This window comes from Ischnura elegans, chromosome 5 (assembly GCF_921293095.1).
Source record: "Ischnura elegans chromosome 5, ioIscEleg1.1, whole genome shotgun sequence".
NCBI lineage: Eukaryota > Metazoa > Arthropoda > Insecta > Odonata > Coenagrionidae > Ischnura > Ischnura elegans.
The window spans coordinates 93,195,402-93,208,754 of NC_060250.1; the positions used below are offsets into that span (position 1 = coordinate 93,195,402).

The window sequence follows — 13,353 nt, forward strand, 5'->3', positions numbered from 1 at the left end:
ATACAAAACTTCGTCAGTTGGATGTGACCGTAAGCTGCGGTTTCCTTTTAATCTCCGTCAAGAATAGATTTACAAGTAAGTCTCTATTTCTCTCCACTTTCCCTTTAACAGAGACGCAGATGCCGTGAAGTATCAGTTGCCTACGCTAATAACCATTACAATAACACGTGTACATCAGGTTAAAGCCTCCTTACAATAAAAAAAATGGACACTCATCAAAAATGGGATTTTATCATTGAGCCTGATCCTCCTTTCCGTGAATTCTTCCTTACTGTGAATCGACATTTTTTAGTCACCTAAGGGGCTATTTAAGCCTGAAATTCATAAATGGTACAAAAGAGCAAAAATTAAATCCTTCAATTACATACGAGAGTTTTCGCATCTCATTCTAAAGAAAGTTTCGACAACATAGGCTTTTGCTCGAAGAAAATGAATGAACACCTGTTGTTTGATGGCAAGTGAAATCAACCTGAGAGGAAAATAGAGCTTGGATTTATTTCATCCATTGAACTGGGAGGCGGAAAAGTCTGGATGTCGTAAAATTCAGAATTTCCCACGCGTCACCGCCCGTCGCCAAAGATATAACGACCTAATGAGGAAAAGGGACCGATTCGGACAGGTCTAAACCTAACATCGCCCACGTCCACCAATGGCGCTCGAGTCGTATTGATTTCCATACGACTTCGGCCAGAAGTCCCTCTCCGGTCGTCTCTCTAGATGATTTCCTCCCTTTCAATGTTCGCGAAATCTTAGGATTTTAAGGACTATATCGTTTCATGAAAACATCGCTAAAAAGTAACGGTATAGAATGGTATGGGCGAAAGTGTGCTTACGTACAATTTAAAAAAGTGCGCGAAAATTTTTCGCGATTATTTATACATGAATTTGTTGGTATTTTATTGGAAAGCACTGGTAGTTGTAAATGAATTAAATGCAATAACTCTTCATATTTTAAAAGTTTTAGTAGTACCGTATTTTAACTTCACACACATAAGGATTGTTAACAAATACAGATCAATAAACAATCTTGGTAACCAACCAACAGAGACAAAACACAACTGAAAATTACAAATGTCAACACCCCCCCGTAATTGAAGATGTGCTGAAACAGCTCTTTAGCATTTCCATCAAATGAATTACAAATTTTTTTTTTTAATTATTTTTAAACCATGCCTAAACCTCTCATACATTTTTCATGTTTTATACGATTTAAGCCCTTGGTAAGTATGTCAGCTGTCATTTCCTCAGTGGAGAGAAAATCTACGTTTATATTACCGTTTTCTACTTGTTCTCTAACAAAATGGTATTTCACATCTACATGCTTCATTCTATCATGGAAAACAGGATTTTCTGCTAACTTGAGAGCGCTCTGATTGTCCTCAAAAATAGTAATAATTTCTTGTTCCTGAAATAATTCGGAAATAAGATGTTTTAGATGAATAGCCTCTCTAGTAGCCTCGGAAAGAGCAATATATTCTGCCTCACAAGACGATTGGGCAACACATTTTTGTTTTCTACTACTCCAGGAGACTGGTCCACCTGCACAAGTGAAAACATATCCAGAGTATGAATGCCTATCATTTAGATCATTTGCAAAATCTGCATCAGAAAAACCAAAAATAGGCTTCCCAGTGCATTTGTATGTGAGTCCCATTTCCATAGTACCTTTTAGATAACGAAGTACCCGCTTGGCCATCTTCCAGTGTATATCTGTATGCTTCTTATTAAACTGGGAGAGATAGCTAGTAATGAAGGAAATATCTGGCCGCGTGTTGACGGAGAGATACATGAGAGTTCCAATTAATGACTGGTACGGGACATCTATGATATCCTTACCCTTCTCTTTCATTTGACTAACGTCAACTGGGGTCGAAACAATCTTACAATCTTCCATGCCAAAACTCTTTAAAGCATCTTTAATGTATTGTTTCTGGTCTATCTTGAATACTCCCCTCTTCTCATCTCTTGTAAAATTCATTCCCAGGGCATGTTTGATCTTGCCAAGATCCTTAATGACAAATCTCTTCTTCAATTCTTCCTTCAATTTCTTCTTTTCTTTCTCATCATTGGAGAATATAAAGAAATCATCAACATATAATGTAATAATAACTATTTTAGTTCCAATATGTTTAAAGTAGACACAGGGTTCATGTTTTGATTTAATATACCCTATCTCATACAATAACTTGTGAACTGTTTTGTTCCAAGCACGACTAGCCTGCTTGAGTCCATAAATAGACTTCTGTAATAGACAAACCTTCTTCTCTTCACCTACAGCTATGAAACCTTCTGGTTGTGTCATATAGATGGTTTCATCTAAAGTGGCATTTAAAAAAGCAGTTTCGACATCCAGATGTTCAACATCAAGATTCAGTTCTGCTGCCATAGCCAACAGCAAACGGATAGTTGAACCTCTGACTACCGGAGAAAAAGTTTCTTCAAAGTCTATACCATGAGTTTGAGCAAAACCTTTAGCAACTAAACGAGCTTTGTACTTGATGATCTTACCACCATTGTCTCTTTTCAATTTGTAAACCCATTTACATGGTATTACACTTTTATTTGCAACTCGCACTAGCTTCCAAGTTTCATTTTTTCTAAGACACTCTAATTCCTCCATCATTGCTTTCATCCAATGCTCTTTGTCTTCACTTTGCATAGCCTCTTCAAATGTGGTAGGTTCTTTGTCAAAGAAATTTTTTGCTTGTAAAACAACATGATCAGGAAATTGTTTCTTGTTACGTACCCTTTGAGGATATCTAGGACTCTTAGCAGTTTCTTGAACATTAGTCCCAGCTTTATCTTCTGTTGAGTCTGCATTTTCACAAGGAGAATCCAAAAGAATTTTAACAGCAGCCGCAGCTTCATCTTTTGTTGAATCTGCATTTTCATTGTAAGAATCCAAAGGAATTTGAGCATCAGTACTGCTCTCACCGGAAAAATTATTTTCTAAAAACACAACATCTCTAGCATGGACTACCTTCATATAATTAGAAAGATCCCTAAATTTGTAAGCTTTCTTATTCTCACTATATCCTACAATTATATGTTCCTTGCTTTTGCTATCCCACTTCTTGCGTTCCTCCTTTGGAATATGTACAAAAGCTCGGCAGCCAAATACTCTTAAGTGTGTCAAGTTGGGACGCTCACCTGTCCATTTTTCTTCTGGAGTCATTCCTGTAACGGATCTATGAGGTGATTTATTCTTGAGATACGTAGCAGTTCTCACAGCTTCTTCCCAAAATGACTTAGGTAGTCTGGCACTATGCAACATGGAACGAGCCTTCTCCACAATGCTTCTGTTTCCCCTTTCAGCAACACCATTTTGCTGAGGAGTACGGGGTATGGAAGTCTGGTGAATAATTCCTTCTGACTTAAGATAATCTGAGAATTCCCTATTAACATACTCAGAACCATTATCTGATCGTAAAATTTTAATTTTCTGGCCAGTTTGCTTTTCCATGAGGTTTTTAAACTCTTGAAACTTTACTCTAACTTGATCTTTTGTTTTAATGAAATAGGTAAATATCATTCTAGAGTAATCGTCTATAAATACAAGTAAATACTTATTTCCTTCTAATGATTTTACACTGAATGGTCCACAGAGGTCAGAATGAATCAACTCTAGGCATTTAGTCGCCCTTTTACTTTTGATTTTAAGAAAAGGTTCTCGACTCTGTTTTCCTTCTAGACATGCAGTACATACAGTTCTATTTTCCTCAGGGGCGTAATCAACTCCATCAGCTAATCCATTTCTCAGTAGATTCATACCATAGCGGCAGAGATGTCCCAACCTCCAATGCCAAAGAGTTTGCTGAGAAGGGTTAGTTGTAGCAGCCAGGGACTTTTCTGATACCTGTGACTCTATCTTATATAACCCGTTACTGGGAAGAGCAGTCATTAAAACATTCCCTGAAATACTACAATCATTATCATGAAAAAATTTAGCACCTTCTTTCGTAAATACTACAACAAAACCTTTTGAAACACATTTTGACACAGATATAAGATTTGTAGCAAGATTAGGCACATGAACAACTTCAGAAATACTACTAATACTGTTGTTGTTATTACTTTTGTGAATCATGACATCACCTATACTGTCACTCTGCAACTTACGTTTATCAGCACACACAATCTCCAAACCAGAGTTACTTTTAACATTGAACAGAATATCTTTATGAGGAGTCATATGGGCAGTTGCCCCGGAATCCACAAACCAATCATTTTTATTGCTTTGAGCACAACCACCAACACCTAAATCCGAGAATAAAGTGTATTGTTTCTTGTGTAGCTGCTTGTGGGTTGAACTCGATGTCTGTGCCGTTTTCTTGGTCTTGTTTGGACAGTCTGGTTTTTTATGGCCGGGTTGGTTGCATCCATAGCAGACGATACCATCTTGAGAGTTGTTGCGTTTCGGGAACTTCTTTTTCTTCGGAATAGTTCGAGACGCATTGGATGCAAATGCAGTCTCAGTTGCACCATCATTTTTGGACATTTCATTTAAGAGTTTAGTTTTCACCATGTTCACCGTTACTTCAACTCCTGAATTCTCGAGTGCCATTACTAGGGGGTCGTAATGTGAAGGAAGACCTCCAAGCAAAATAGCAACTAAATCCTCATCAGGAATCTCCTTCCCAATATCAGCAAGCTTCTGAGCGGTATCCATTACGGCAGTTAGGTACTCTTCAATGGACGTATAATCTCCGAGGGATAACCGGTACAAAGTCTTTTGAAGGTTAAGTCTCCGGGCAAAACCCTAATCTTCATATGCATCGGCAAGAACTTTCCATGCTTCAGCAGCTGTTTTGCATCTTCTTACATGTATGATAGCGGAATCGTCCACGCACAAACAAATCTTAGCTAGGGCACGCTCATCCTTCCTGGACTTTGAAGCAGCATCAGTATGATCATCATTTGGGTATCCATCAACAGCATGCCACAAGTTTTGATCTATTAAATACGCCTTCAGCTTAAATTTCCAAGTTGGATATCCTTCACGCCCACACAACGGCTTAATGTGAGACGATATACCGGATGCGTCAGACGACATTATGAAGACTTCACTTACTTCTTATAATTTACCAGTGCTGGGCCCATAACCTCTGTTGGTATTTTATTGGAAAGCACTGGTAGTTGTAAATGAATTAAATGCAATAACTCTTCATATTTTAAAAGTTTTAGTAGTACCGTATTTTAACTTCACACACATAAGGATTGTTAACAAATACAGATCAATAAACAATCTTGGTAACCAACCAACAGAGACAAAACACAACTGAAAATTACAAATGTCAACAGAATTACCATGGGGAAAAAATTTTCTGGACTGGAAATCGAACCAGAGACCTTAATCTTTTCGGGCCACTGTTCAGACTATTATGCTCTCTATGATCCTGAATTCCCATGGCATTGTACCAAGGCACATTGTACTAGATGTTTTGCATATACCGCTTCAAAGTATTGAGTTCATATGGGATGTACCTAATTCAGTAGTTACCACCACACCAATCATAATTAAAATAGAAGGCAAACATTAAAAATTGAGAGTTAATGTTTTTTAGAAACACATTTTCAGGCTGCTTGGGCTATTTTCTTTCAAATTCATCATTCCTAGACTTATACTAAGTACATCATTATTTTGTCAATAACTCAGAAAACAGTGATTTAGGAGCCTAAGATAAACTTTTTTCTTGATTATTATGTCATAAGGCACATTATGCCAGTTTATTATCCATGAAAAATCGACCTAAGTTTTAATTTTCATTTATTCCTCCAATAGACATGAGTCCTCATATGAGCACATAGAAATTTACTTAATTATAAATTCGATTCCATATTAGACAATAGTAAGCTTCGTCGTTACCTTAAAAAACGTCTTCAGAACATAGCGAAGAGAGTAAAGTTAGCAATTTTCGAGAATTTTTTTAAACAAAATTCAGAACGTGATGCGAGAGGAATATCGTAAATTTTAATTTTCCACCTTGCATTCCGTGTGAAGTTGGTTGACACCCTGATTACATCAATTACAGTGCACTACAATGTACTCGTACTAATACCATAGTAAAAAATCGCATGACAATACAATACAAGGCAGCGAGGCGGCCTATTGTCTGAAGTGTGTATAGTGGTTGCCTCCTTCCTGATCGATGAGTTTCTGCTTCAATTGCCAAAGGAAACACCTCACCAAAACATTGTCTACACAGCAATTACCAGATATGGCATTTATTCAAATGTCATAGTATGCATGCAAAAGAATAATCGCCACTGTGATACTCCAGTCTATGAAATCGAGGTGAAAGTGACGTGAGGAGTACCTAGTTGCATTCACCCCTGAGGATGGAGCAAGACTCGTACCCCGAAACGTCCGCAGCCATGAAGGAGATTACCCAGTGGAGCAACCGAACAGCCTTCACTACCAGCATGCGTGGGGAAAGCATCAGATCTTTTTTTACATGCTTTTGATTTACATTTCGTCCTCAATCGTCGGAATCAACCAATCAGACCCATCAAATGCATCACGTGATATTGAATTTTGCCATCGAAACCTCGGTCGCACGCGCAGAAGCCAATAATCTCTCTTCTTCAACAAATAGGGTGGTTTCCTATTATTTTTTTATTGTCTAAATCGAAAAATTATTACTCCTGGAGTACGTATTTCACGCTTTTAGATTTTTAAATGACCATATCTTTTTTTCGCGATTAAATATAAATTGAAAATTTTCAAGCGCGCGAAAACGCGACGGCCAAGTAGGAATGATGGGGAAAGTCCGTGTGACATATTTCTGATTCCCCCTGCCGCCTTGTGAGGTGACCTTGGGGCGATGCTTAAGCGCTGATACGACGCAGATTGCTAGCAGGTAGCGCTTGGCTTAAATAAGGATTATTAATACCATATCAAACGAAGAAAACTTTCCGACCTTAGGCAGTTTTAATAGGTGATTATTAAGACATGTTTCCCTGAGCTCTGTGCCTCATGCTTGCATTGGTAATCTCAGACGATGTCCACTCCTATCCTCGTACTATCTACTCGTACAGAAACTAGGTCCCTGTGACGTCGCGTGGAGTGGCATCGCATGGGCGCTAATCTGGCCTTTATCAAATGCGGTTAAAATTGACCGTTGCCATTCGTCTACACTGGGATTTATAAAACCAAATAATTTGTATAATATGAATACACTAATGGTGGGTAAGAAATAGCAATCAATGCATTTAGTTTTCTTTGATGAAGGAAACTACCCTATTCAGACTTAATTCAGATTTAATTAGTCCTTTACTTTCCTCGTTTTCGAGGGGACATGCTCCCTCGGTGCCCCTTTACATACTCTCCCGCCTAGAGGTATCTTCTTGCATTTAGTCTGGACAGGAAAAGGAAAGCAGGACGCGGCGATAGTGTGATGAACAGTGTTGTAGGAAAGAGGAGGGGACGGGGCAGGGATTTTATTACTGCTCCGCGGACCAGATGTAAGCCTCGCGCGGGAAAAACGCAAAATTAGATGCCGATATTCACTCCTCGCGGACCACGTGGGCGCCATAAAAAAATAACAACCTTATGGTTCTCGTTAAACTTACGGAACGACTTTTTAACGACGTTTCATGGGGCGAGTTGTCCAGGTGACAGATGTGTGTCTTCATCCCGGCGGGAGTTGCTAAGGTGCTGTGTGGCTTGGTTGGGGGAAACCGGGAGGTGTATTTTTCAGTCGAATGGGAAGGTGTTCGTGCGGGCGCGGAGTCCGATTAGACCGGAAGTGACCATTCAACCACAGCCGCAGCCATTCGACGTTTCCCATCGCGAATGCGATAAAAATTTCCGAATACAATCCCACAAATATCCTAACGCGGTCGGAGGGTGAGAAGAGAAGTATATCGGGAGGAGAGAGAAAAATAAACTTCGGGACGATTCGACCCGAACGGATGTTTTCCGGAGTGATTCCTACAGAGAACCAGACAAAAGGGAAGTGTGGCAATTGTAGTCAATAATTGGGCTATTCTCGGAAAGGCGAGAAGTTTTTTTAGGTCCATTCGTTGCTTAAATAAAGGAAAAGAAAACTAACGTTAAATTTTAATATTCGGACCGAGACATAGCTTATCGCTCCGTTGAAGTTAATTTATCTGTATTTATGGGGTGAAAGGGATTATTTTCGTATTAAACCGGGCGCTGAAGAAAATTAAATTAGCATCCATCCACCATAATGTTAAATTAATGAGATTTATCCCTCAGAAATGGCCTCTTTCACCAAATCGAAAGTATGCAGTTCCAACTGCAGTAGATTCAATGAAATATTGTAAATCACATTTGTAGCGAAAAAATTACCTCTTCCTTCGTTCATTGAATATAACTGTAATGTCACGGTACGGATTGTTCTGCCTCATAATGTGTGAATTAAAGACTTCATCACAAAATCACTCTATCTATATTCTTCTCCGAGAACGACTCTATTTATCAGGTCCATAGCTTCAACCGCCTTATTCACTTTTTCTTTATTTAATTAAGCTTCATCGACACATTTAAATACGAAAATATTACGACAATAATCGTATGAATCGAAGATATCTGAATTAAGGCTACAGCTTATCTCGTAATAAGCCAAAGGTATGGGCATTTCCAAGAAAATGTCAACTTTTTCTCCAAAATTTAATATTAAGATGGAAATATTTTATCTTGATAAATCAACAGGAAAATGATTGAATTTTATTAAATCAGTATTTGAAACATTATTCAGAGCCGCATAAAAGTTTTTAAATTATGCTTCGATTCACAGGGTTTTGAAAATGCTTGAAATCATTACACTTAGGAGGTTGACGTGGCAGTAATTCCGTAACATATTAAAATTGGGCACATTCAAATGGTATTTTGATAATTAATTTTGTTTCTGTATATGAACATCACCTTCATAATTGTTTTTGACCATTCACAGTTAGAAGTTTCACAATTTTTTGTATTTTCTATTTTTTAATCGAATTATCCTATTGCATAGTTTTCTTTAGAGGTAATTCCGTCACAAATGGAATTGCCCGTATACAACATTCACACATTCAGAGTTAGAGGGATCAATTCCATTACCTGAGACAATTCGTAACGAGAGGATTTTTTTTTGGGACTCGCGCCGATTTGAACCAGGACGCCTAAATCAGAAGACCTTGAGCAAATGCTCAGGATGGAATGAAAGCACGAGAAAATTGATTAAGTACTTTTACTCTTCATTTTCAGTTTTCTGTTTTATCGAAATTTGTTATACTTAAAGCTTTTGGTGATGATTCATCCGTTGTTGACTCCTTTTTCTGTAATTTTGTCCTGCTGCTGGGAGCGATAACGACGATTTATTTATTTGAGTATTTTTCACATACAGCCGTGACGCCAATTTACAGTGAAATTTTTAACGATGACATGAATTTGACACAATACAACAACAACATGAAAACAAACAAAGAATTAACCAGTAGGGAAAGTATAACATTCAATTGGCAGACATATGGGTCAGAGCTTGTGCGGTGAATTTTTTGCGTGACAGGTAAAAAGGATCTATGGAAGGAGGGAGCGAATTTAGAAGGGAGGAGAGGCGATATAAAGGTGAGCGCTTGGTCAGGGAAATTCTTGGAATAGGCAGATGGAGTAGGGAGAGCGAGCGGGTGGAACGAGTCGGTATTCTAAAATTCAACGGAGTTCAGGGCAGTCAAAAGTCGAGTTCAAGATATTGTGTGGAAAGTTGATGTCCGTTTAAGTCTGGGATTCTGCAGATTAGACAAGGAAAGAGAAGAAAATACAGCATTAGAGGACATATTGCGTTAAAGTGGACTCTATGCCTAACTATTTTGGCAAAGAAGTGGGGGACGCAATCAAGGGATTTTAGGTTAGTCGGGGCTGACATGGACCAAATTTGTATTGGAGAGCAATACAAAACTATGGGAAGGACAATCGTTGACACATCGTTTATTCAACTCAACAGGTGTCAACTCTAACTGTCTTCATTACTCTTATCATTTATCTAAAATTTTAATTTTCAATAAAAAATAGAGACTTAAGCACGAAAAATGACAAAGATTTAACATTTCTCTAAGGCAAAAATGATTTTAATTTTATAATTGGCAAACTATTTTTGGACGGAAGCAATTGCATGAGTTCAAACGTCCAAATTAGATCAAATGCTGTTAACTCTTCTTCCAAAATCAAGTTTAATTTTTCGATCAATTCCTCCCAAACATTATAAAAGTTTTTGATTGATGAAATACCCAAGCTTTGAGAGGAATATCTCAGGCATGAATCCAGTGTTAGTCGAGGAATAAATACGTTGAGAAGTTATAAGCAGAATGTGCAGGAAAGTATTTTTGACCTATTTAAGGTAATTTGGTCATAACTTAAGTATCATCAAGATGAGAAAAGCGCAAAACATGCTCGCTGTGCTATAAGGCAGTGGCGCAGCGAGGGGGGTAGGGGGATAAACCCTACTCCCCCCCCCCCCCCCCGGGGCTTAGAGAAATATTTAAATTTAATCCATTTAACTTTATAGGATATATTTTTCTCATAGATTAGCGTAAGGATTAATAAAATATCCCTCAGAAATCCGAAAAAGTCACCATTTTGAACCATTTATCTTAAAAATTTTCCGGGGGAGGACACCCACACCTCCCGCTTACCATGGCTGGTATTACATATCCCCCAGACCCCTCAGTATTAGTTACGCCTAAAACCTCCCCTATCCTCAATCCCTAGCAGCGCGCCTACTAAAAGGTAACTATTATTTGAATGGGTGAGAAGCCGAGAGGTAAAATTAATTTCTTTTTTATAAACAGTTAGGTACAGAAATAAGGTTAAGAAAACAAAGGAGATCGATTAGATATTTAGCAGTGAATTTGATTTTCCACTCGATGTCATAAAAGAACACAGACTCACTCGTATCCAATGGCGTACCCAGGATCAAAACTAGAGGGGGCAAGCCGTGGTCGCTCAAGTCGTAACAACGAACGGTTAAGGAAACAAAAATTTCCAGGCAATCACATCAGCGCTTTATTAGTTTTAAAAATTATTTTCACAAAAATATTTTTATTTTAGTTATATTTTTTACACTCACATCAATTTTTTTTAGATAAAAATAAGTTTGTTCAAATTTTCATTTTGATCTAAATTTACTTTTGCATCTAGGGGGGGGGGGGGGGAGGTGCCCCCTGAAGACCCCTACTGGGTACGCCCATGCTCGTATCCCTTGGCAACCAAGTTTTGTGTATTTCTTCTAACAGTTAACTTTACCGAACTCTTCGCGAACAATAATCACTTCTACCCCTTGGAATCTTACATCCACATTTTAGCTAGACTAATTTTAACGAAAGAATTTGTGCTCAAACGTTCTACGAGAACAAGATAAAATAAAGAAAAGGGATGACGTAGACAACTGACATACTTGTTGAATATCTTACGCCTTGGAAGACTTAAAAAAAAAGTTTCATAAAAAGTTGGCGTCCAGGAAAAAAGTGTGACGTAGTTGTACAGTCGGAATCAAGTATATTTATTCTTTCAGAACGGCACAAATACGTATTCATGTCGGGAACCCATGAAGCTCGTCCCCATAAAAAGTTCCGCCCGGGGCGAAAAGTTCGTTGAACGGCCTCTGAACGCAATGGAACAGAGGAACCGAAGTCGTTTCCTCAACTACTCGCCCTACAGTCTAAATCCCGAATCATAGAATAATGTTTTCGGTCCCTATAGCTCAATCGATAGGTTTTCAGGGACCAAAAAAGTGATCGCCCGACCTATCATTTTCTGCTTTCTCACGGTCATTCCCAACGTCCCTTTTTCCATCGCTTATTCCGTCACTTTCCTTCTTTACAACTTTCGTTCAATTAAAAATCACGCGTGGCGTCACAATCGCTGTTAGCGGCCGTGCGATCTGATTGGCGAGTGCTGAAGGTCGGTGCCGGCGATGGTTTCAGCGACCATGAAAGGGAAGTCCCGCGTGGTGGAAAAAAGGATGGGATTCCCATCCCTCGAGCCATCACGGAAAATGATCGCGTGAAACGGTATTTTTTCCGACATCATTGGAGCGATAGCTGGAGCTTTCCCTCGAAAGGGATGGAAAAAATGATGGTGTGATTCAGGCTTAAGGGAAATCTTACGTACTCTTAGATGCGCAAAATAGGTGGTGTAAACGTGTGGGAGTTACGGAAAGAAACGGATAGGAAAGTCAGCACGAGGAAAGCAAAATGGCCAACTTAAAAATAAAATTCGGAGTCAAATTGGACAATGCAACTTCTCGAGTGGATATGAAGCAGGTACTAAGCCCGCCCTTGCTCTCTGCTTCTGCGCCAGCTCTATTAAGGAAGGGCCGACGACCAACACTTAACACAATGCGGCTAATGTCAGGGTACATTCAAATCCATATAGAAGGCATTTGATCTACTTTAGATTTGGAAACGAAAATCGTAAATGATATCCTGTTGGTACAACCCATCCACCTGTAACAACTTGTAAAGCGTAAAAACTTGTCATAGACTAGCTTTTTTCGAAATAAAAAATTGAACATTTAATTTGATGTTATTTCCTTGTTGTACTACTTATATAATAGTTTATACGTTTATTTTTGTGGCCTACATTTTTTACTTGCTGGTGACACAATTCGGGTCATATGACCTTGGAGACCACCTAAATCTCCTTTACTTTTACCAGTAAGTACAATAAAAATTTTGGAAGTAAATAAATTATTATTCTTCCCGAAATGTCTAACCGATCCGCCTCTGACTTCGCATGACCCTTATGTGAAAACCCTTATCTCCCATTAATTATTTTTTTCGCTTGGCAGCATATTCCTCGTGAGCCTGGCGCTGGCCGATCTTCTCCTGCTGGTCTTCTGCGTGCCCATGGAGACGCTGCAGTATTTCGTGAACGCGTGGGGAGATGGCGGATCCCTTTGCAAGTTGGCCTCTTACGTGGAAGTGGTCTCGGCCGCATCCTCCGTACTCAACCTGTCCGCCATCACGCTGGAAAGGTGAGCCCTCCAATTATGTAGTGCTCTTGATGGAATTTAAAATAAGCATTAATGGATGAAAAGTAGTGTCCCGTTTATATTGCGATGTCTCAGCGATCGTCCTAACGGCAGAACTAGCAGTGTGAATGCATGTCCGAACAATAGTTCCCATAGTTCCTAACGTTGCCACTTTACGATGGTTAGGCGCATTTCGTTTCCTTGGCCCCCTCGCCGTACGAGGATTTTAATTAGGGGTACACAAATTTCCAAAGGCTTAACCCGAGAAATGAACCGAGGACCCAATCAACAGAGGCCAATATATTTTTTTTTTTTTTTTTTTAAATTTCACACACCACCGAAAACAGCACTGTTTGGCCTTTACATCGGGGTTGATAAC

General features: G+C 39.0%; 1 protein-coding gene across 1 annotated transcript in view; it reads left to right on the plus strand.

Moving 5' to 3' along the window:
• The window catches only part of LOC124159270 (galanin receptor 2a-like), an 86,907-nt gene that overhangs the window by 49,599 nt on the left and 23,955 nt on the right, over nt 1-13,353 (plus strand). The window contains exon 2 of the mRNA XM_046534967.1: nt 12,792-12,977. Within this exon, the coding sequence (XP_046390923.1) occupies nt 12,792-12,977 (186 nt within the window). The remainder of the gene's footprint in view (nt 1-12,791; nt 12,978-13,353) is intronic.